Source organism: Aquarana catesbeiana, linkage group LG05 (genome assembly GCF_042186555.1).
Source record: "Aquarana catesbeiana isolate 2022-GZ linkage group LG05, ASM4218655v1, whole genome shotgun sequence".
Taxonomy (NCBI): domain Eukaryota; kingdom Metazoa; phylum Chordata; class Amphibia; order Anura; family Ranidae; genus Aquarana; species Aquarana catesbeiana.
In genome coordinates, this window is record NC_133328.1 from 138,769,258 (window position 1) to 138,792,778 (window position 23,521).

At 38.9% G+C, this 23,521-nt stretch overlaps 1 protein-coding gene across 4 annotated transcripts in view; it reads right to left on the minus strand.

The window, feature by feature from the left end:
• Nucleotides 1-23,521, minus strand: part of ZNF385D (zinc finger protein 385D) — a 613,920-nt gene that overhangs the window by 266,122 nt on the left and 324,277 nt on the right. For 3 of the 4 annotated variants that reach the window (XM_073630229.1, XM_073630231.1, XM_073630228.1), the window contains one exon: nt 10,089-10,199. The exons of the other annotated variant lie outside the window; for it this stretch is intronic. In XM_073630229.1, coding sequence (XP_073486330.1) covers nt 10,089-10,199 — 111 coding nt within the window. The remainder of the gene's footprint in view (nt 1-10,088; nt 10,200-23,521) is intronic. 4 annotated transcript variants of the gene reach the window in all.

Below are 23,521 nucleotides of genomic sequence, written 5' to 3' on the forward strand. Positions count from 1 at the left end.
ACACGTCGTTCCTTTGGCAAGTGATCTCAACAAAATCTTGCTGAGGATATTTAAAACTGTATCTCTAGCACTCTGAAGACAGCTGGGAAAAGCAATAAGCCAATCACATAAGTAAGGATATTAGATTTCTGGCGGTATCATATATGTAAATAATATACAGAAGACTTAGGGTAATGTCAAGGTTGCTACTGTTGGGATTTTGTTTTTGCTAGGTTTAAACGTTACATTTGGCTACAGATTTAATTGAAGAAGTAATTTTTAACAGTGTTACAAGTTAGAATGTGTAATGCCCCGTACACACGGTCGGATTTTCCGATGGAAAATGTCCGATCGGAGCGTGTTGTCGGAAATTCCGACCGTGTGTGGGCTCCATCGGACATTTTCCATTGGATTTTCCGACACACAAAGTTGGAGAGCAGGAGATAAAATTTTCCGACAACAAAATCCGTTGTCGGAAATTCCGATCGTGTGTACACAAATCCGACGGACAAAGTGCCACGCATGCTCAGAATAAATAAAGAGATGAAAGCTATTGGCCACTGCCCCATTTATAGTCCCGACGTACGTGTTTTACGTCACCGCGTTCAGAACGATCGGATTTTCCGACAACTTTGTGTGACCGTGTGTATGCAAGACAAGTTTGAGCCAACATCCGTCGGAAAAAATCCTAGGATTTTGTTGTCGGAATGTCCGAACAAAGTCCGACCGTGTGTACGGGGCATTACAATTATGTAGGATCTATCAGTTCTCAATGTAAATTATAGGTTCCTTTAAACATTTTAACCCCATAGAACATTGCATAAAACTTTGATAGGTGAGTCCTAGAATTGAATATGAAAACTTATGCCCCGTACACATGAGCGTTTTTTCCGATGGAATTCCGCTCAAGCTTACCTTGCATACACACGATCACACAAAAGTTCTCTGAAATTTCGACCATCAAGAACGCTGTGATGTACAACTAGGGATGAGCTTCGAGTTCGAGTCGAACTCATGTTCGACTCGAACATCGGCTGTTCTCCAGTTCGCCGAACAGCAACAGTTTGGGGTGTTTGCGGCAAATTCGAAAGCCGCGGAACACCCTTTAAAAGTCTATGGGAGAAATCAAAATTGCTGATTTTAAAGGCTTATATGCATGGTATTGTCATAAAAAGTGTTTGGGGACCTGGGTCCTGTCCCAGGGGACATGTATCAATGCAAAAAAAAGTTTTAAAAATGGCCGTTTTTATGGGAGCAGTGATTTTAATAATGCTTAAAGTGAAACAATAAAAGTGTAATATTCATTTAAATTTCGTACCTGGGGGGTGTCTATAGTATGCCTGTAAAGGGGCGCATGTTTCCTGTGTTTAGAACAGTCTGACAGCAAAATTACATTTCAAAGGAAAAAAAGTTATTTAAAACTACTCGCGACCTGAAGGGCCTGGTATGGAATTTAGGGGGACCCCCACGCCATTTTTTTTAAATTTTAAATTTTGGTTCGGGGTTCCCCTGTGGTGAAATACCATGCCGTTTTTATCAATGAACTTTTATGTGTATTGTCGGACCGACAATTCATTAATAGCCGCGAGTAGTTTTAAATGACTTTTTTTCCTTTTGAAATGTCATTTTGCTGTCAGACTGTTCTAAACACGGGAAACATGCGCCCCTTTACAGGCATACTATAGACACCCCCAGGTATGAAATTTAAAGGAATATTACACTTTTATTGTTTCACTTTAAGCATTATTAAAATCACTGCTCCCGAAAAAACGGCCGTTTTTAAAACTTTTTTTTTGCATTGATTCATGTCCCTCTGGGGCAGGACCTGGGTCCCCAAACACTTTTTTTGACAATAACTTTCATATAAGCCTTTAAAATTAGCACTTTTGATTATTCATGTTCGCATCCCATAGACTTTAGCGGTGTTCGCGTGTTTGAACAAATTTTTTGCCTGTTCGCACATTCTGGATGTGAACCGAACAGGGGGGTGTTCGGCTCATCCCTACGTACAACACTACGATGAGCCAATAAAATAAAGTTCAATGCTTGTGAGCATGCGTCAAATTGTTTCCAAGCATGTGTAGGAATTTTGCGCGTCGGAATTTGTACAGATGATCGCACTTTCGGATAGGAACTTTTCCCGACTGAAAAATAGAGAACATGCTCTCAATCTTTTTTTCAATCAATCTTTTCCGCCAGCAAAAGACCAATGGAGCATACACACGGTCGCATTTTCTGACAAAAAGCTCTCATCCGAGTTTTGCTGGCGGAATTTCCGATCGTGTGTACGCGGCATTAGATGAATGTTCCCATAATCAAAACTTCTAAATCTTCTTGTTTTTCTGCATTAGACTCTCCTCGGTTCTATTTTGTGGCAAACTACAATGTTAACTGACAAGACAATGAAAACTATTTTAAAGGAATATAAAGCATTCAAACAAGAATTCATTTAGATCTCATTCTATAGCTCTCAAAACCTACATCTACAGTATCTATTCACTCTGACTTAGACTTTCTCAGTCCTTAAAAAAGCTATTTAAATTACCACCCAAACATTTCTTTATGGGTGTTTCAGCAGTACACACTTTATTCAAACTAACTAATTAAATGTACTCCTTCACCTTCTAGACCACCCACTGACATCTGAGACACAGTGTTTTCTACTTTGTTCATGAGTAAGCCTTAAACTTGAACCTGCACTATGCCAATTCAGAGCAAGGTAACAGATTTGGTATCTTCACCCAATGAAGCAACTGAAATGCTCAGCACTTCCATATAGGGAGCATGTAACTCTCTCCTCTTACTGCCACCAGTAATGCAGTACTGGGTCCCTGAGGAGCCAATCACAAGGCCCCACTGCTGTCATGTGGGGGGCAGGGTTTCAAGTAAAAGAAGGAGTACAGAGGGCTATGTATTCAGAGGGCTTTTAGGAGCACTTTTAAGAGAAATTATTCCCCCAAACTTTTTGGTTACCCCAACATTTCATATTCGTGATATGTGTATGTTGAACCATGTACTTTTGTTAAAAATGTATTTCTGGTGATCCTGCCAGTCCCTCTGCTTTCCAACTTCAAACTGACTGCACTAGGCATGGAAGCACATCCATCCTAGTGTGGTTAGTTTTCTGGCTGTGCTGTGAGCACAGCCTGTCTGTACTCCAATAGTCAAATGTGTGCTAACATGCCCCCCTGCACAGCCATTCACTAGGGAAATAAGTGTACTGCTCTTTCTCTGATTTTTGCTGACACACCCGCTGCAGTTTCCACCCCCTGCTCGTTAAGTCTCCTATGCAGCTGAGATCAGAGGTCATGTGGCCACTTTATAAAAATATATATATATTTATATTGTTTTTTTAGTTCTATCCTCAAATGTTTTGCCTTGCATTTCTACCTTAAACTGAATTGTTTGTTTTACAAGGTAAGGGTTCACATATACTTTAAGCCCTTAAATGTTTCTAAGACTGCCTTGTCTTAAATAGGCATTTTTTGTGAATGAGAAGTACATATGAGTCAGTATATGCATTGCATAGAGCTGTTTATATTTTTCAGAAATATCTAACCTAAGAGGCCAACAGATTAAAGAGACCAGCAAAGATTTACTTATCCTAAAAAAAATTCAAATTATTCCGTTCTATGCCGATTCTATTATTAAAATGTGAGATGAAACAGTGAAAAAGAAATTTATCAAAGCTAGAGTAGACAGAATCTGGAGCAGATATGAATAGCAATCAATCAGCTTCGTTCTTTCATTTTCAAAGTTTAAAGCATAAGTTTACGTTAAACAAGCAAAGAAAAAAAAAATCAAAACAGAGGACATTACTTACGTTTTGTGAGATGTGTCCCATGTTCTGTTGTGTCCTCCTATCACTGAAATCTTCCTCCTCCAATACCCCACCCACTCACACTACTGTAATCATCTGATGTGGTGGGGGTTAATAAAACTAAGGGGCTCTGAAAGGCACTCATCGAGAGTGTCTGACTATGCCCACCCTTTCCACCCACCTGCTTCATTCATAGAAGCCTTTACTACAACTTCCATGAATGAAACAGAATCTGTAAATGGAGGACAGGTGGATGATTGATAAGTTCACCTCCTCCCTTCATGGATCATGTTTTGTTCAAAGAAGCTATAGTAAAAGCTTGTATGAATGGATCAGCTGGGTGGAAAGGGTGGGCATAGTTGGGCATTTTTGATGAGTGCATGTCACAGCCCCTCAATTCTATAAATTCCTAACACAGTGAAAGATCAAAGCAGAGGGAGTGGGGGTGCATCAGAGGAGGAAGATTTTGGTGAAAGGAGGACACAGCAGCACAAGGGAAACTTCTCACTGAAGGTAAGTAATGTTCTTTGTACTGATTTCTTTTTTTTTTTTGTTTTAGGTACATTTAAATAAATAAATAAATAAATAAATTGCTTTAAATAAACAAGCTGAAGATAGGAAGTGATTGGTTGCCATCCACAACTGCTAACAATTCTGTCTGCTCCAGTATTGATAAATTCCTTCTTAAGTGTAGAAATATTATTGCTAGTTCACATTTATTTAACAATGTTTGACTTTTCTATTGCATGTTCATGTAACAAAATGACTTTAGTCCTCAAAAAAGACAAGTGTATTCTAAATAATTATTTTATCTTTTGATGTAAAAATGAAACTGCAGTCAACTTTTACGTATTCTACAACTTCAAAGATTTGTAATCTACAAATGATTCCATTAATAAACAGAAAATGGTGCTGTATATTTGCATGTTTAGCTGTATGTTGTAAATGTGCTGTTGTGTATCAAGATGAAAAACATGACAGTGTAAACTGTTTAAGTGAACAAATAATTAGCTAGAAAATGGATTGCAAAGTGAGATGTAAGCATTTAAAACTTAATGCGTGCATATAAAATATTTGCAAACCATAGCTAAAAAATGTCAATACTTACACATGAATTTGAGTTTAATAACATATAAAGTCATGCACACAGGACATTTTAAATGTTGTTTTTAGAGGCATTTTGCATTATTTTGTCTGCTTCTAAACGCCCCTCAATGTTAGCCTATGTGTCCATGCACACATTGGCATGTACATGCATTTAGCCTGGGTTCACACTGATGCGAATTTATAGTGGGTTTGATGCATTTAGGAACACACAGATTCACAGGTCATGTAAAAAGCATAGTATTCCATATCTTTGGTTCACATCTATGTGTTGCGAATTTGGTGCGAGGAAAAAAAAGGGTCCTGTGCGAGTTGACTGCCAGTGCAATCAGAATTCCTATGGTGCAGTGCGAATTTTATATTCATAGGCTTCAACTGAACTTGCAGTAAACTCGCAGCACACAGTTCACATCTTTGTAAATTGCTCACTGTCTACCTCCTAAAATTTGTGGTAAAATCGCAGTAAATTCACGGTAAAATTGCTGTAAATTCGCACCTATCTGCCTCAAAACGCAAGCCAAATTCGCACCTCACACAGGACAAAAAAACAGATCAAATTCGCAATACATCGCATCACAGTAGTGTGAACCTAAGCTTAGAGTAAGGAAAGAAAAACCCAGAGCCAACACGTCCAGAAGAGGAGCGTTGCAGCATCAAAAAACACTTGATGCATCTAAGTGCATAAAAAAAGATATGTTTTACACAGGAAAAGTAAGATAGAATCCACTTCTTTTTTTTTAAGCCGTGGTGTGTGAACACACTCCAAAAACTCCACCCGGTGCAAAAAAAGTGCACATCAAAAAGTGAGACACAGAAAGCTCACAGGGTGGTCCTCCTCCGAACAGAAGGGACCTTTGCCCTGATCCCCTGGGGCATTAGGCTCTAGATGGGTACTAGGGTACTTTCACATTGTCCATCTAGCTGAAACCAGAGGGACCCCATTCTCTGGGAGGTCTGCCAAAACAGACTACCCCAAATACTTGGTGGAGCTTCCCCGAAGGGAGACCCCATGAGAGGGGGTGAACCAAGCAAGAAGGCCATGTCCATCCCCTCCCAAGATGTTCAGGGCAGGCTTGAGGACCTACACCCTACTAATCAAACGTGAAACGTGTACAAACCCAACAACCAAAAAAATACATAAAGTGACAGACACGCAAAACAACATAAAGTTGGGGAGAAGGGAACTGGAGAAAGTGCAATGGTGCCATTGTTGTGGTGCAATGGCCAGCCCTAAGGCCAGGAATAAAAATAGATGGAGATAGGGAGAGGGGGTATTCTGCGGTCCAATTTAGGTGAGAACAGCCTTGGACAGAAAGTGTGTTACTAACAAGATCAACATCTGAAAAATAATCCAAAAAAGAAAACTAATGTGGCCACTGTATATAAGAAGTAGTAAGCAACAATATATTACATTTCTGGTCTTGGGTTTAGGTACACTTTAACTGGCTTCCTCTCACAATGGCCCTAGTGTAAACATACGTGCTTTTCAAAAAGCACTGCATAACAGGTTGATGTTATATAACTAATTAAAACAAATAATAACACCCAAAATATTTTTAGTCTGAAATGAATGGTGATGGTTTAGAAACTTCTGTCAGGCTTTTGTGTGTAAATACTTTTTTACTCCCTCATTTCTTTTTAGTCTACAATTAAGCTCCAGCAAGGGGGTGAAATGCATCAGTGGAGAGTGATGGGCGAACACCAATTGTGAGGCTCTACAATTTTTTCTCTTACTGGGTTTTTGTTGCTTCCCCTCCATTGTATAGATTTCCCCTTTACTTTCTTTCCTGGTAATGGGTGTTACTGGAATAGAAAATGTGTGTAATTCTTCCCATAAGGACAATGAAAGTAATAAAGACCTGACAGAGCTTGTATGTTTTCCTGACTATATTAAATATTGGGATTAATGGCTAACTCCAATGCTGTGTACAGACGATCGGACATTCCGACAACCAAATCGGTTTTCGACAGATGTTGGCTCAACAGTCGCATAAATGTTGTCGGAAATTCCCATCGCCAAGAATGCAGTGATGTGCAACATGTACGACGAGCTGAGAAAAATTAAGTTCAATAGCCAGTGCGGCTCTTCTGCTTGATTCTGAGCATGCGTGGAACTTTGTGCATCGGAATTGTGTACACACACTCGGAATTTCTGACAACAAGTTTTCTTGTCGGAAAATTTGAGAACCAGCTCTCAAACAGTTGTTGTTGGAAATTCCGACAGCATATATCCGATGGAGCATACACACGGTTGGAATTTCCGACAACAAGCTCACATCGAACATTTGTTGTCAGAAATTCCAATCGTCTGTGCGCGGCATAAGTATACATTCATTCATAAATGAGTACCACAAAGATTGACATATCAGTTTTATTTCCCTACTTAAAAACAATACTGAATGCAGATGCTACTATATAAAAAGAAGAACCCGTTCATGAACCTTTCGCTGCCAGGTTCTGGCTCCACTTTTAAACCCAGGTGGCCAGACAGTTTTTGCAAAATGTTCTACCTTTTAAAATAATTTTTAACTTACAGCTTTCAAAGTTTGTTAAATATGTTTCCTGAAAGCAGGGGAAAGGTAGAATAAAAAATAAATAAAAAAAAGATGCTACAATTTTTTAGGTCCCATGATATTTGTGCAAATATTTATCAAATAACTATTTTCACTAAAAATACACTAAAATCATAATTAGCGGCTAGAAACACAGAATAGTTTACAAAATTCCTGCTTAATTCCTACTAAATCTAGATGCTAAAACTGCATTGAGCTAATAAGTAACACATTTTTTTTTTATTTGTAAATTTTAAAGTGTGCCTTTTTGTACAACAGTGAAAACTGCAAAACTGTAAATAAGCAATCTGGAGATTGACTATGCATTTTGCGCAATGTCCAATTGCAGTGCCATGTGTGTATTGCATTGCTGTGATAAAATGATGCATGCATACATTATATTGCAATACAGTGTGTTACAACGTGTAGCAATGTGTTCAATGCATCGACATACATAGAGTTGAGTAAATGTAATTAACCACTTCAGCCCCGGAAGATTTGGCTGCTCAATGACCAGAGCATTTTTTGGGATACGACACTGCATCGCTTTAACAGACAATTGCGCGGTTGTGCGATGCCGTACCCGAACAAAATTGATGTCCTTTTTTCCCACAAATAGAGCTTTCTTTTGGTGGTATTTGATCATCTCTGCAATTTTTATTTTTTGCACTATAAACAAAAAAAGAGCGACAATTTTGAAAAAAACACAATATTTTGCACTTTTTGCTATAATAAATATCCCCAATTTTTTTTAAAAAAAGCAAATTTTTTCTCAGTTTAGGCTGATATGTATTCTTCTACATATTTTTGGTAATATAAATCGCAATAAGTGTATACTGATTTACACAAAATTTAAAGCGTCTACAAAATAGGGTGTAGATTTATGGCATTTTTATTATTTATTTTTTATACTAGTAATGACAGCGATCTGCAATTTTTATCATGACTGTGACATTATGGCTGACACATCGGACACTTTTGACACATTTTTGGGACCATTGACAATTATACAGCGATCAGTGCTATAAAAATGCACTGATTTCTGTATAAATGTCACTGGCACACTAGGGGGCGATCAAAGGGTTAACTATGTTCCCTGACTGTGTGTTCTAACTGTAGGGGGAGGGGACTGACTAGAGGGCATGGCAGATCATGGTCCCTAGCTATTAGGAACTCACGATCTGTCTCTCCTCACAGAACAGAATAGGGATTTGTGTGTTTACACACACACATTCCTGTTCTGCCTCTCGTGCCCGTGATCGCTTGTGGCCGGCGGTCATCGTAACTGCGGCCATGAGCATAGGCGCCCCCGCAGTACATTGGACACGTGCTCCCAGAGCCAGCGCACGCGCCTGCTATCCCGCTTAAAGGAGCCGGTGTATAACTACAACGGCTCGTGGGAACGTGACAACCTGCCACAGTATAATGACAGCGGCTGGTCGACAAGCGGTTAAAAAAAGGAAATGTAAAAAAATAAAAAATAAAAATAAATCAAAGCACTGCAACGCTTTCTAAGAATGGACTGCAGTGCTTGTGTACAAAGCTTACCAGTGCACGCTGGTTATGTGCACCATAACGCATGTCCAGTGAAGTGACTGGGCCCTTAGTGTGTTGGTGCATTGCAGCTGTGCGTAGGCAGCCTATGTTACTCTATAAGTACACAGTGGCAGTGCTGGGTGTGGGTGAGAGTGCTTGGCCAAGAACACAGACAGTGCGCATTCAAGGGCACTCACTTGCACCTGCACACCTGTCAAATTAGGACCTGGGGGTCTGTTTGTACATCTGCTGTGGCAGCGTAGGCTTCCTGCATGCTCCTCCAAGCAGGCTCGAGCCTCATTAACAAATGACTCATTTGAACTATATGGCCCAGAACGCCTATATGAATGAGTGCTCAAAGCCTTGTTCACATGGGGCTTGCTGCAGCGCACGCCCATATAAGGATGTGTTTTCCTGCACAGGGATGCACAGGTGTTCTGTGCATCCCCATGCAGATAGTTCCAATTAATGTCAATAAGGACACAGACACAGCCTCTGCTTCCAATTTGACATCAATGCAGGTGCGGGTACACCACTCAGAACACAGACAGTTTGAGTTTGGAGATGAGGTTTATAAAGAATAAACAACAATCTTATAAGCAGCAGTTGACATATTTCACATCATAGTGCTTAATCATAAGGGGCCATATAATTAAGCACTACAGTGTGAAGGCATTCTATGGCTGCTGCTGATGTGAGCTGATAAATTTTAATAAGCTTCACAGTTCTTGAATTTTACTCTTTGGACCTTTCCTTTATTTCATATATCTTGGACATTCAGCCAGACAAGGCTGTGGTGATGGCAGTACACAGAGAAGTGGATATTGGTGAACCCCCTAGTGGCAGGCTCTGCCTCATGTATAGCGAATATAACAGTTTTTTCTAGGGTATATATAAAGTATAATTCCAAAATCTAATTCTGAATTTGACATTTGTATTAAAATACCATGCAATCCATCATTTGCCTCAAAAATAATGATGTCTCAGAAACAGTGATCAGCTACCCTAAATACAGTGAATGTACACACTGCTCAATATGCTGAGTTAATATCTAGGCAACTATTTGGTGCATGAGGACCAGAAAGTCAAGAACTTACTTCAGAATTAAATTTCAGCTGACAAATATTGCAGGGGGGGATTGGCTTTCTTCGTTGCGGTAGGGGAACCCCAAATGTGTGATTTATGACTGCTTTTTGAACTGGGTCCATCTGCAATGAAAAGACAAAAATAAGTCTTGTTTTACCCAGACTTATCTTCATATGATGAAGATGATAGCAGTGTGGTGTACCATATACTGGAGTATATGGGGTAAGTCCAAAAAAACGCAAAACCTGCAACTGTATTATGTATAAAATGTAGATGTTGCCACTAGAACTAATAAATAACTGACCTGACTATAGCACAAAAATAGATCCTCTTGATTTTTACAATGATTAATGTAATGCCTATAATGGAGTCTTCTCTGATGGAAAGATAGATATCAAACACCATTATAACAACAATAACACAACATAGCTAAGACCCTATGGTATGTGCTGATACATAGTCCAAATGCCTGTTATCCCTCCCATTTCCAACACTGTAGATGGTCTTGCCTTGGATGTAGAAAACATACATAATGCAGGAAAGGAATCACATCATCATCAGGTAATAATGGGGCTCTTAGGGGATTTAAGAAAAATCTACTGAAATAGAGATAGCTTAAAATGATGGAAAATTTGTATTCTGGATAATAAAACATAGACATAAATATCAATAATAAGTACCAACTAAAGTCCAATGTGTTTTTTGCATCTTTGTGCATTTCACAATGGTAGATAGGTAGAAAGGCTGTTAGGCTTTATTCTAGGAAAACAATGGCAATTACATAGACATTTATCCAATTGTATTGTTTGAACTGAACACTTGTATATGTAATTGTCAGATGTATTTAAAAGCCTTTAAAAAGCATAACAACCTTTCTATACAGATATAAATCAAACAAACCTCTTCAAAATAATCCACTATCCACTAAACAAGGTGCTGGTGGTGAAAGTAATGTCATCTGCCCCTCCCCTCAACCTTGTCCAATCAGAGAACGCCTTTGGGGGAATTTACTAAAACTGGAGCACGCAGAATCTGGTGCAACTGTGCATGGTAACCAATTAGCTTCTAGGTTTTATTGTCAAAGTTTAATTGAGCAAACTGAAGATAGAAGCTAATTGGTTCCTATGCACAGCTTCACCAAACTCTGCTTCATCTTTAGTACATTCACTCCCTTGTATTCATTATTCTCAGTTCGGCCCGAGCATAAGTTTAGGCCGAACTTTGGCTGTTAGGATGTTCTGCGAACACCGAACAATATGCGGTGTTCGGGGCCAATTCGAAAGGCCGCCAGAACACCGTTAAAGTCTATGGGACATTAACATGAAAAATCAAAAGTGTTCATTTAAAAGGCTTATATGCAAGTTATTGTCATAAAAAGTGTTTGGGGACCCAGGTCCTGCCCCAGGGGACATGTATCAATGCAAAAAAAAGTTTTAAAAACGGCCGTTTTTCAGGAGCAGTGATTTTAATAATGCTTAAAGTGAAACAATAAAAGTGAAATATTCCTCTAAATTTCGTACCTGGGGGTGTCTATAGTATGTCTGTAAAGTGGCGCATTTTTCCTGTGTTTAGAACAGTCCCTGCACAAAATGACATTTCTAAAGGAAAAAAAGTCATTTAAAACTACTCATGGCTATAATGAATTGTCTATGGGAGAAATAAAATTTTAAAGGCTTATATGAATGGTATTGTCATAAAAACCTGAAGGGTCTGGTATGGATTTTGAGGGAGACCCCTACGTCGTTTTTTAAAATTTTGGTTCGGGGTTCCCCTTAATATTCATACCAGACCCAAAGGGCCTGGTAATGGACTGAGGGGATCCCATGCCCTTTTTTTCAATGACTTTTATCTGTATTGCCGGGACCAACAATTCATTATAGCTGCTAGTAGTTTTAAATTACTTTTTTCCTTTAAAAATGTCATTTTGTGCAGGGACTGTTCTAAACACGGGAAAAATGCGCCACTTTACAGGCATACTATAGACACCCCCCAGGTATGAAATTTAAAGGAATATTTCACTTTTATTGTTTCACTTTAAGCATTATTAAAATCACTGCTCCCGAAAAAAACAGCCATTTTTTAAACTTTTTTTGCATTGATACATGTCCCCTGGGGCAGGACCCAGGTCCCCACACACTTTTTATGACAATACCATGCATATAAGCCTTTAAAATTAGCACTTTTGTTTTCTCCCATAGACAAGTCATTATAGCAGCTAGTAGTTTTAAATGACTTTTTTTCATTTAGAAATGTCATTTTGTGCAGGGACTGTTCTAAACAAGGGAAAAATGTGTCACTTTACAGGCATGTTATAGACGAAAGGTACGAAATTTAAAGGAATATTTCACTTTTATTGTTTCACTGCTCCCGAAAAACGTCAGTTTTTAAGCTTTTTTTTGCATTGATACATGTCTGTGCCAAGGTCCCTAAACACTTTTTATGACAATAACTTGCATATTAACCCTTAAATAGCACTTTTGATTTTTCAAGTTCGTGTTCCATAGACTTTAATGGTGTTTGCGTTTTCAAACTAATTTTTCCTGTTCACGTGTTCTGCTGCAAACCGAACCGGGGGGTGTTCAGCTCATCCCTTCAATATAAGATGTTTGGTGAATGGCAGAGGTGAAGAGCAAGAGACTATCTGTGTTCAGTGTACCAGAGTGGATATCACTCCAGCAGCTCCCAAAACAGGACAGTACTTACTGTATGTAGCACATACTACTACAGTGGACTTTAGAAATCCCAGTGGCCCTCTGGATGTGACTTATTGATAATTATGCAAGGTAACCAAGCTGATCCAATGTAAACTTTAAAAAATAAATGATCCCTGGAGTTTAGCTTTAAGATTCTGTTTTTTTAATGTCATCGGTACTTCAATTGATAGTTCAGGGTCTTATGGCAATGCCCATTAAGAGTCTCCATTATTGCCTGGGGTATAGTTATTTTCCAGGATCTCTAATGAAAAAGGATCAAACTAAATTTCAGAATGCTAGCAGCCAGTCCCTCTAAAAGCTAATAACTAAACTGAAGGTCCAATGACTTGTTTCACCAAATTGAGAGCTATTTATATCAGATCATTTCTACATCTTAGCCTGATGGTGTTTCAACTAAACTAATTATCAAAAGCATGCTATTTACAGACAGCACAATGACAGAGATGATAGGTTACATTTAATTATTTGCACCCCTGATCTTTACTGTATTCTGTTTTGGGTCACAGCTACCGGTATTGGCTGAAAGAAAGAATCCTGTATAAAAAAACAGTAATCTGAGGTTCTACTCTCTGCAATTACAGCAGCATTGTGATTGATACACATATGGCCAATATAATGTTATCTTGGTTGGCAGGACAAATGGAAACTGTGTGAAGCTGAAACAAAGGTATTACCTATTATCAAACAGCCAACCACATCAAATAATGTACTGTATAAATTTCACATTTCAATACAATAAATACAAATCTAAACACAGGCAGGTTTCTGACATTAGACAGGGTTATGCCCATTTTTCAATCATAGGTACATGAATACCTAGGGTACTGTGACAGTTTTATGAGTACTTATGAATGCAAAACTGAAATCAGACCACTTTAACACTTTGCAAACTTTCACTGAATAGGACACCTGGTGTTATGAAGGAGCACAGTGCATTATAAAGTGAAAAAACTCTATTGCAGTTCTTATAAGTAACTCTGAATTAAAAAATAAAAACATTATTAAATGTGAATGTCTAATATATGTTAAAATTATGAATAAAATGAATGCTACTTGACAGCGCCAATATATATATTTATTTAAAATAGTTATATTTCCAAAATGTTTCAAACTAAAAAGGGATTTTTTTTATAAGAATTGCGTGATACCATAAAATAAAATTACTGTGTAAAAAATTGACAATCTTAAAAGAACCACCTGTGGCCAGGCTATGGAAGCTCAGATATTTACATATCCCTAACAAACAGTAAATGATCTTTAAAAAAAGCCCCACTAACCTCTGCAGCTTCATGCACTGTGGAGCAATTTCTTATTTACTAATTGTGAAAAGTGTATTGTTTTTGCTAGAGTAGGAAAGGTTGGATGTATTACCCTTAGGTTATTTGTGCTGTCTGTGTCTGACAAGGGAGATTTTTGTTTACTTCCTGTCCTGGAGGAACAACCGAAAATAAGGGGAAATCTCCCCAAAGTAAAAGAAATCTCCTTCTTAGAAAACTGTCTCTGGAACATGTGCCCCAATTGAGTGATTTTTTTTAACTTCTTGCTTTAAGTACCACTTTTGGGTTTATTTTTTGCAAAAATTCATTTGTCTAATGTAAATCATACATTTAAATTGGTATTGACAGTAGTTTTAAGATGTTCTAAATGAGTGGTAAATTAGTCAACATTGCTATAATGTGTTTTTGTTGTGGTTATTGGATTTTGTATTTCACGTAATGTATTTATGTTTACAGGCTCCTACTACCTCTATATGCAAAGGTTCAGTGCAGTGATGGGGACTATTTGCACACTTTTATATGCAAACCTGTACCTGGAGGAGTGAGGGAGTGGGAGTGTGATTTATTTCTCATGGGGATCTCACCATGTACCTGTGCCACATGATATCATGGCATAGGTACATTGATGACATCGTCTGTTTCTGGAATGGAACAGTTTATTGACCTAATGCATTTTCACACAGATTGAATACAAACAATTAAATCTATGATTTACATTTGCATAAACTTTTGCATACATTCTATTGTCTTCTTGGATATCACTATTATGTAGGAGATTAATGCAAAAATAAGTGCCAGTCTTTTCTGTAAACCTACAGAGGTGAATAATTGTAAATCCAAATTCTGACAATATTTTATTGCAATGAGCCCCCTTTAAGGTGTCTGCTTTCAGAAAATACTTTATGTAATGTTTTTGGGGTTTTTATAATATTCAGTAAACAAAAAAAGCAAAAATGGCTCTGGTAGCAAAAGGATTCATGTAATTCTATTTGATGAGTTTGCTCATCAAATGAGCATTGAGCATCTTGAGCAATATTTGGATGGCGACCATTAGCTTTTGCACCTATCATTTGCTTGAGGCAAACACCATGAGTGCTGCTGGATTATTATGCCATAAATGCCATTATTTAGACAAATATATTTAAAGTGATTGTAAACCTCAGACATGAAATATGAATAAAGCACATCCCTCTATAGTGTGTACTTGTCTCAATTAAAAGTATTAAGTGTAATTTCTGTCTGCTGCTTCATAATTCTACTATCAGCATGAGTCACTTCTGATAAGTTTCCCTGACACTTAAGCCCCGTACACACGATCGGACTTTCTGACAACAAAACCGTGGAGTTTTGTTCGAAGGGTGTTGGCTAAAACTTGTCTTGCATATACACTGTCACACAAATGTTGGCCAACAATTACGAAAGTAGTGATATACTAGATGTACTACGTGGTTTTTCAGCTCTTTAGTGCCACCCTTTGGGCTCCTTCTAATTTTGTGTTAGTAGAAGTTTGGTGAACGTTGATTCGTGCTTTTCTTTTTGCATTTTTCATTTAGAGCTTTTCAGTTTGCGCTTTTCATTTTGTGCTTTTCAGTTTATTTCTGAACGGCCGTTCATCAACCATTCATGTTGCGGAATTGGAGGAGATAACGTGTTATTTAGTATTGGTCTTGGAGTTATTGCTTTGACGTTATTTTTTTGTTTGAATAATGATTTGATTTGGTATATTTTCTATATTTTTGGATGCATAGAATGCACTTTTTGGTTAAGTTCTATTGGCAGATAGCATGTCTAATTTTTTTTTTAATGCACAATAAAAAAAATTTGTAGAATAATACTTGGCTATGTGTTTTACTTCAAATGACAATTTGGGAGTAGGCAGTTACATTTTAAAAAATGCAATGTAAAATTGACAAGGGACACCAACATAGTTGTATCTTTGATCTTAAAACTAGGGGATAATGGTGTTGTGGTAACTTGCACAAATAAAAAAAAAAAAAACATAATAATATTATTCTTGATATCACTAGAAAAAAAAATGTTTGCAATAACTCCACCAGTATCACCAGCAAAGCAGCTTCTTTATTATCCCATTAAAGAAGAAGAGAATTGTTCGCTGCATTTGGAGATTTCGTAATAAGACCACTTCTGCTTCCGAGCATGTGTGTTTGGACTTTGGACTTTTGTCTGACGGACTTGTGTACACATGATCGGAAAATCCGACAACACACTTTTGTTGGCGGAAAATTTGAGAACATGCTAGCCAACATTTGTTGGCGGAAAGTCCGACAACAATTGTCCAATGGAGCACACACACGGTCAGATTTTCCGCCAACCGCCTGACATCCAACATTTTCCGACGGAAAATCCGATCGTGTGTATGCAGCATAAGAGAAAAAAGGTGACAGGGAGAGAGCTCCAGCTGATTGACAACCTCAGCTCTGTTCCTGTGTGCTGTGTGAAGGGGGTTGTATCCCTTCCCTCCACTCTGCTCTCAGAGCTCTCCTCACTGAGCTCTGCAGAGTGTAACTTCAGCTCTCCTCCCTTTTTTTTCTGACAACTTTATAAATTCTAGACTTTGAACAAATGTAGAGAAGAGAAAACTGCAGATAAACTTGTACAGCTTATGTAGGAGGATTTGTTTCACCTCTGCGATTCACATGAGGATAGTCACTTCGCTGGGTATATGGAAGGGTTTACAACCACTTTAAATGTTTTTGTTATACATTTACTGTAGATAAAACCTCTTTATCTAAATAAGATTTTAAATATTCCCACCTCTGTGACTATTCCAAGTTTTGGTCATTTTCAATTATTTATTTAACAATTTTTGTATTGTATCCCCTTCACGCCAACCATACACAAATTTGCGTTCATGGCTTGAAGGGGTTAAACCGGCGTGTATATATAGTTGATTTATATCCTTTGTGCTATCAAGGAATTTATTTAAATGAAATCCTTTATGCCAGTTTTAACAGCAAACAGTACTTGCTTACTCCTAAAGATATGCTGAAAATCTCTGGAACCCAGCCAATTCAGTCTCTTCTAACCTTTTCTAGTGATGTAATGCTTTACCTTCTCCTGGCTCAGTGCTGGAAGTTCTAGAAATTAGTCAGTGATGTCACCACAAGCTAGAGGATGAAATGCTTCAAATGTTTTATAAATAATTTTCAACAGTTCTCAGATGATTTCTTTCAGCATACACATTTTACTCTGAAAGAAACCATGCCTACATCATGAGCTATTTAATATTCGTTTACTTAAAAATGTGGCCTAAAGCTGTCTAAATTGTTCATAATGAAAAACAGAGCAAAGCAAAGTTCAGAGCTGATCATAAATGAGAATATATTATTTAAAAATCTAACTGACTATTATAACATTTAAGATACTTGCTGTCCCTTCTCCTAACCTTCTCCTAATAATCCTGTAATCTGAATTTACAATTTATAGTTGGTGCTACAATCATCATAAGGTTCATAATTATAAAGGTGTGATCATTTACCACTTTTTTGGTTCCAGCTGGCCATCAGAAAATCTGCTCTCTTTATAAATGACGGTTTTCATCTGCATTCACCCACACATTCTCATTTTTAACATGGTAAATATAATATACTTGTAGTAAACACTTTAAGATATTCACTATTTTTTAATGATATTGTTCACAGAAATTACTTTGGAAATCAGACACTCTCAATCCTGTGTGCCCATGACCAAACACACCCATTGAATATTTGATGTTCTGCAAATTAGCATTTTGCCCTAAAGTCTTCCTTTTGCATACACTGGCATGAATGTGAAAGGCAACTGCCAGCACAGCCGGTAAATATTTTGTTACAAATATGCCCCTAAGTCAAATTATTTTCCATTTTACAGTTTCAGAGTCTGACTTAAAGGCCTGGGCTCCAGCATATAACAATGAACTCTGTTATATTGTACTCTGGTATCTACTCTATTGTCTGAGAACTCTTATATATTGAAGCTCATATATGTGTGAAGAAAAAGAAAGAGTCATAGACATACACTTGTATATAACATATTCATAGTATGCTTCCTGCACAGCAAAAATACTCTTTAGTCAAACATTCAGCACACAATATTTGACATTTTAACTACATATTTCTAGTTTCAATGTTTTGGGATCTTCTAGGATTTTTTCAAAATTTTTGTAACTAACATAAAGAGCAAACCAAGAAAACATGCAAAACCAAATTAACTAATACAAACGCTTCTAAAATTGCATGTGAAGTCAAATGATGCCTTACTTTTCCTTTACTGCATTTGCATCATACATGAACATGTAGGAAATCTGTTCTAGTTCCCACTGCTCTAAAAATATATTCGTATAAACCCTAAGGGCCCCTTCAAATCATGGCAGTGTGTTGGTGCACAAGAGCATTATGCAGCATGATAAAATGCACTGCATTTTATAGCCTGCCTAATGCACCAAAGAACCATTTCTGGCTGCACATTGTATGAGACATTAGTCCCTAACTACATGTTTCACTATGCTGCAATGCACATCAATCAGCAAGGTTCATTGAATGACACTGCAACACACCAAAATATGCAATGTGCATTGTTACCAAATAGTTGTATAATTTATTTTATTACAGTAGGGATGAGCTTCGAGTTCGAGTCGAACGCATGTTCGACTTGAACATCGGCTGTTCGCAAGTTCGCCGAACAGCGAACAATTTGGGGTGTTCGGAACACCCTTTAAAAGTCTATGGGAGAAATCAAAAGTGCTAATTTTAAAGGCTTATATTTATGGTATTGTCATAAAAAGTGTTTGGGGACCTGGGTCCTGCCCCAGGGGACATGGATCAATGCAAAAAAATTTTTTTAAAATGGCCGTTTTTTTGGGAGCAGTGATTTTAATAATGCTTAAAGTGAAACAATAAAAATATAATATCCCTTTAAATTTCGTACCTGGGGGGTGTCTATAGTATGCCTGTAAAGGGGCGCATGTTTCCCGTGTTTAGAACAGTCTGACAGCAAAATGACATTTCAAAGAAAAAAAAGTCAGTTAAACTACTCGCGGCTATTAATGAATTGCCGGTCCGACAATACACATAAAAGTTCATTGATAAAAACAGCATGGGAATTCCAAAAATTAAAAAAAAAAAAATGACGTGGGGGGTCCCCCTAAATTCCATACCAGGCTCTTCAGGTCTGGAATGGATATTAAGGGGAACCCCGGCCAAAATTTAAAAAAAAAATGGCGTGGGGTCCCCCTCAATATCTATACCAGACCCTTCAGGTCTGGTATGAATTTTAAGGGGAACCTCGTGCCAAATTTTTTTAAAAAACACGGCGTGGAGTCCCCCCGCACGCAACCTGGCAGGCTGCAGGAAAAGAGGGGGGGCGAGAGAGCGCCCCCCTCCTGAACTGTACTAGGCCACATGCCCTCAACATTGGAAGGGTGCTTTGGGGTAGCCCCCAAAACACCTTGTCCCCATGTTGATGAGGACAAGGGCCTCATCCCCACAACCCTGGCCGGTGGTTGTGGGGGTCTGCGGGCGGGAGGCTTATCAGAATCTGGAAGCCCCCTTTAACAAGGGGACCCCCAGATCCCGGCCCTCTCCCCTGTGTGAAATGGTAAGGGGGTTACCCCTACCATTTCACTAAAAAACTGTCAAAAATGTTAAAAATGACAAGAGACAGTTTTTGACAATTCCTTTATTTAAATGCTTCTTCTTTCTTCTATCTTCTATCTTCCTTCAGCTTCTTCCTCCATCTTCTTCTTCTTCTGGTTCTTCTGGTTCTTCCTCCGGCGTTCTCATCCGGCACCTTCCTGGTTACCATTTCACACAGGGGGGAGGGCCGGGATCTGGGGGTCCCCTTGTTAAAGGGGGCTTCCAGATTCTGATAAGCCCCCCGCCCGCAGACCCCCACAACCACTGGCCAGGTTTTTGGGGATGAGGCCCTTGTCCTCATCAACGTGGGGACAAGGTGTTTTGGGGGGCTACCCCAAAGCACCCTCCCAATGTTAAGGGCATGTGGCCTGGTACGGTTCAGGAGGGGGGACGCTCTCTCGTCCCCCCCTCTTTTCTTGCGGCCTGCCAGGTTGTGTGCACGGATAAGGGTCTGGTATGGATTTTTAGGGGGACCCCATGCCGTTTTTTAAAGTAATTCTGGTGCGGGGTTCCCCTTAAAATCCATACCAGACCTAAAGGGTCTGGTAAAGATTTTGAGGGGGACCCCATGGCATTCTTTAAAAAAAAATTTTGGCCGGGGTTCCCTTTAATATCCATACCAGACCTGAAGGGCCTGGTATGAAATTTAGGGGGACCCCCCACATCATTTTTTTTTTTTACATTTTGGTTCGGGTTTCCCCTGTGGGGAATTCCCATGCTGTTTTTATCAATGAACTTCTATGTGTATTGTCGGACCGGCAATGCATTAATAGCCGCGAGTAGTTTTAAATGACTTTTTTCCTTTGAAATGTTATTTTGCTGTCAGACTGTTCTAAACACGGGAAACATGCGCCCCTTTACAAGCATACTATAGACACCCCCCAGGTATGAAATTTAAAGGGATATTACCACTTTAAGCATTATTAAAATCACTGCTCCCGAAAAAACGGTCCCCAAACACTTTTTATGACAATAACTTGCATATAAGCCTTTAAAATTAGCACTTTTGATTATTCATGTTCGTGTCCCATAGACTTTAACGGTGTTCACACTAATTTTTTGCCTGTTTGCAAGTTCTGGTGCAAACCAAACAGGGGAGTGTTCGGCTCATCCCTATATTACAGGTACTTATATAATGCTGTCAATTAACTGCTTTACATATATATTGTACATTCACATCAATCCCTGCCCTTGTGAAGCTTACAGTCTAAGGTCCCTAACTCACATTCATACATATCAGGGCTAATTTAGACAGAATCAAATTAACCTACTAGCATGTCTTTGGAATGTCAGAGGAAATCCATGCAGGCACAGGGAGAACATGCAAACTTAAGGCAGGCAGTGTTGCAGTTGGGATTCAAACTGACAGCCTTAGTGCTGCTAGGCAGAAGTGCTGATCACTTAGCCACTGTGCTGCCCACTGCAGCAGTGTGAATGGACCCCAACAGAATTTATTTAGTTTTGTTAAAGCAATGTTACATAGTTACATACGTACACCCCTCACATTTTTGTAAATCTTTTATTATATCTTTTAATGTGACAACACTGAAGAAATTACACTTTGCTACAATGTGAAGTAGTGAGGGTACAGCTTGTATAACAGTGTAAATTTGCTGTCCCCTCAAAATAACTCAACACACAGCCATTAATATCTAAGCTTCTGGCAACAAAAATGAGTACACCCCTAAGTGAAAATGTGCAAATTGGGCCCAAAGTGTCAATATGTTGTGCAGCCACCATTATTTTCCGGCACTGCCTTAACCCTTTTGGGCATGGAGTTCACCAGAACTTCACAGGTCCTCTTCCACTCCTCCATGATGACATCACTGAGTTTGCACTCCTCCACCTTCCATTTGAGGATGCCCCACAGATGCTCAATAGGGTTTAGGTCTGGAGACATGCTTGGCCAGTCCATCACCTTTACCCTCAGCTTCTTTAGCAAGGCAGTGGTTATCTTGGAGGTGTGTTTGGGGTGATTATCATGTTGGGCTACTGCCCCGTGGCCCAGTCTCTGAAAGGAGGGAACCATGCTCTGCTTCAGTATGTTACAGTTCAGTACATGTTTGGCATTCATGGTTCCCTCAATGAACGGTAGCGCCCCAGTGCCGGCAACACTCATGCAGCCACAGAACATGACACTCCCACCACTATGCTTATCTGTAGGCAAGACACACTTGTCTTTGTACTCCTCACCTGGTTGCCGCCACACACGCATGACACCTTCTGAACCAAATATGTTTATCTTGGCCTCAGCAGACCACAAGACATGGTTCCAGTAATCCACATCCTTAGTCTGCTTGGCTTCAGCAAACTGCAGGCTTTCTTGTGCATCATCTTTAAAAGAGGCTTCCTTCTGGGATGACAGCCATGCAGACCAATTTGATGCAGTGTGCGGTGTATGAACTGAGCACTGACAGGCTGACATCCCACCCCCGCAACCTCTGCAGCAAAGCTGACAGCACTCATACGTCTATTTCCCAAAAACAACCTCTGGATATGAAGCTGATCACGTGCACTCAACTTCTTTGGTCGACCATGGTGAGGCCTGTTCTGAGTGGAACCTGTCCTGTTAAACCGCTGTATAGTCTTGGCCACTGTGCTGCAACTCAGTTTCAGGGTCTTGGCAATTGTCTTATAGCCTAGGCCAGTGGTCATCAACCTTGTCCTCAGGGCCCACTAACAGGCCAGGTTTGCAAGATAACTGAAATACATCACAGGTGATATCATTTGCTGCTCAGTGATTGCACTATTCTAGTCTGCATCTCCCCAAGGTAATACATAAAACCTGGCCTGTTAGTGGGCCCTGAGGACAGGGTTGATGACTACTGGCCTAGGCCATCTTTATGTAGTACGATCCTTTTTTTTTCAGATCCTCAGAGAGTTCTTTGCCATGTCAGTGTTGTCACATGAAAAGATATAATAAAATATTTACAAAAATGTACTCACTTTTGTTAGATAGTATATATATATATATATATACACACACACACACACACACAAACACACAATGTGTATTATAAACAATGAACATATTGTTTTTTAATACAAATATTACTTTCCTTTCCTTTTTTTTATTCTTTGTTGCATATAAGCATTGCTGATCTGCAACCTCTTTTGCAGCCACTTTGGAGTTAATTAAATAAGCTGAAGTTAGAAGCGGATTGGCTACCATGCACAGCTGCACATGCATTCTCTCTAAGTGACAAAAGGGAGCAATGCCTGTGCAATAAGCCTTAGAATAGAAGTTCTTCTTCATTGGGAGAGTGCATGACAGCGTGGCAATAGGAGTATAGGAGTATAAATGTGACACTGGGACATAGTCTTGTCATCTTATTACAGAAAGTATATACAAAGGAGCTTTCATTGCAGGATCACCAGGTATTATTTGTATGAAAGTTACATATTTAAAAAATGTTGACAATGCCTTTTGAAATGATATTATTATATTTATCAAATATAAATAGACTTTATAAGTCTTTGGCGTTTTTTGCTGCTATTTTCAGGTAGGATTTGAACAGAAATTAAAATTGTAAGATAGCAAATTGTAGGATTGCAAATAAGTGGGCATACTTTGACCATGTATTACAAACAATATAACCTTAATTTTGTTTTATAATAATGCACTTATTATTGTTTCCCAATGTATTTTCTGTTTTAGGCCCCTTGCAGATGTGACGGACTCCAGATGGATCTGCCTGCTCAGCGAGGGATCTGTCCTCTGATCCCCACCGAGCAGGCGGATGACAGGTCTGCTCCGCTATGCAGAGTGGACAAGGACACAGCCTGCTCTTCTTTATGGGGCGGTTGGATGGAAACAGAC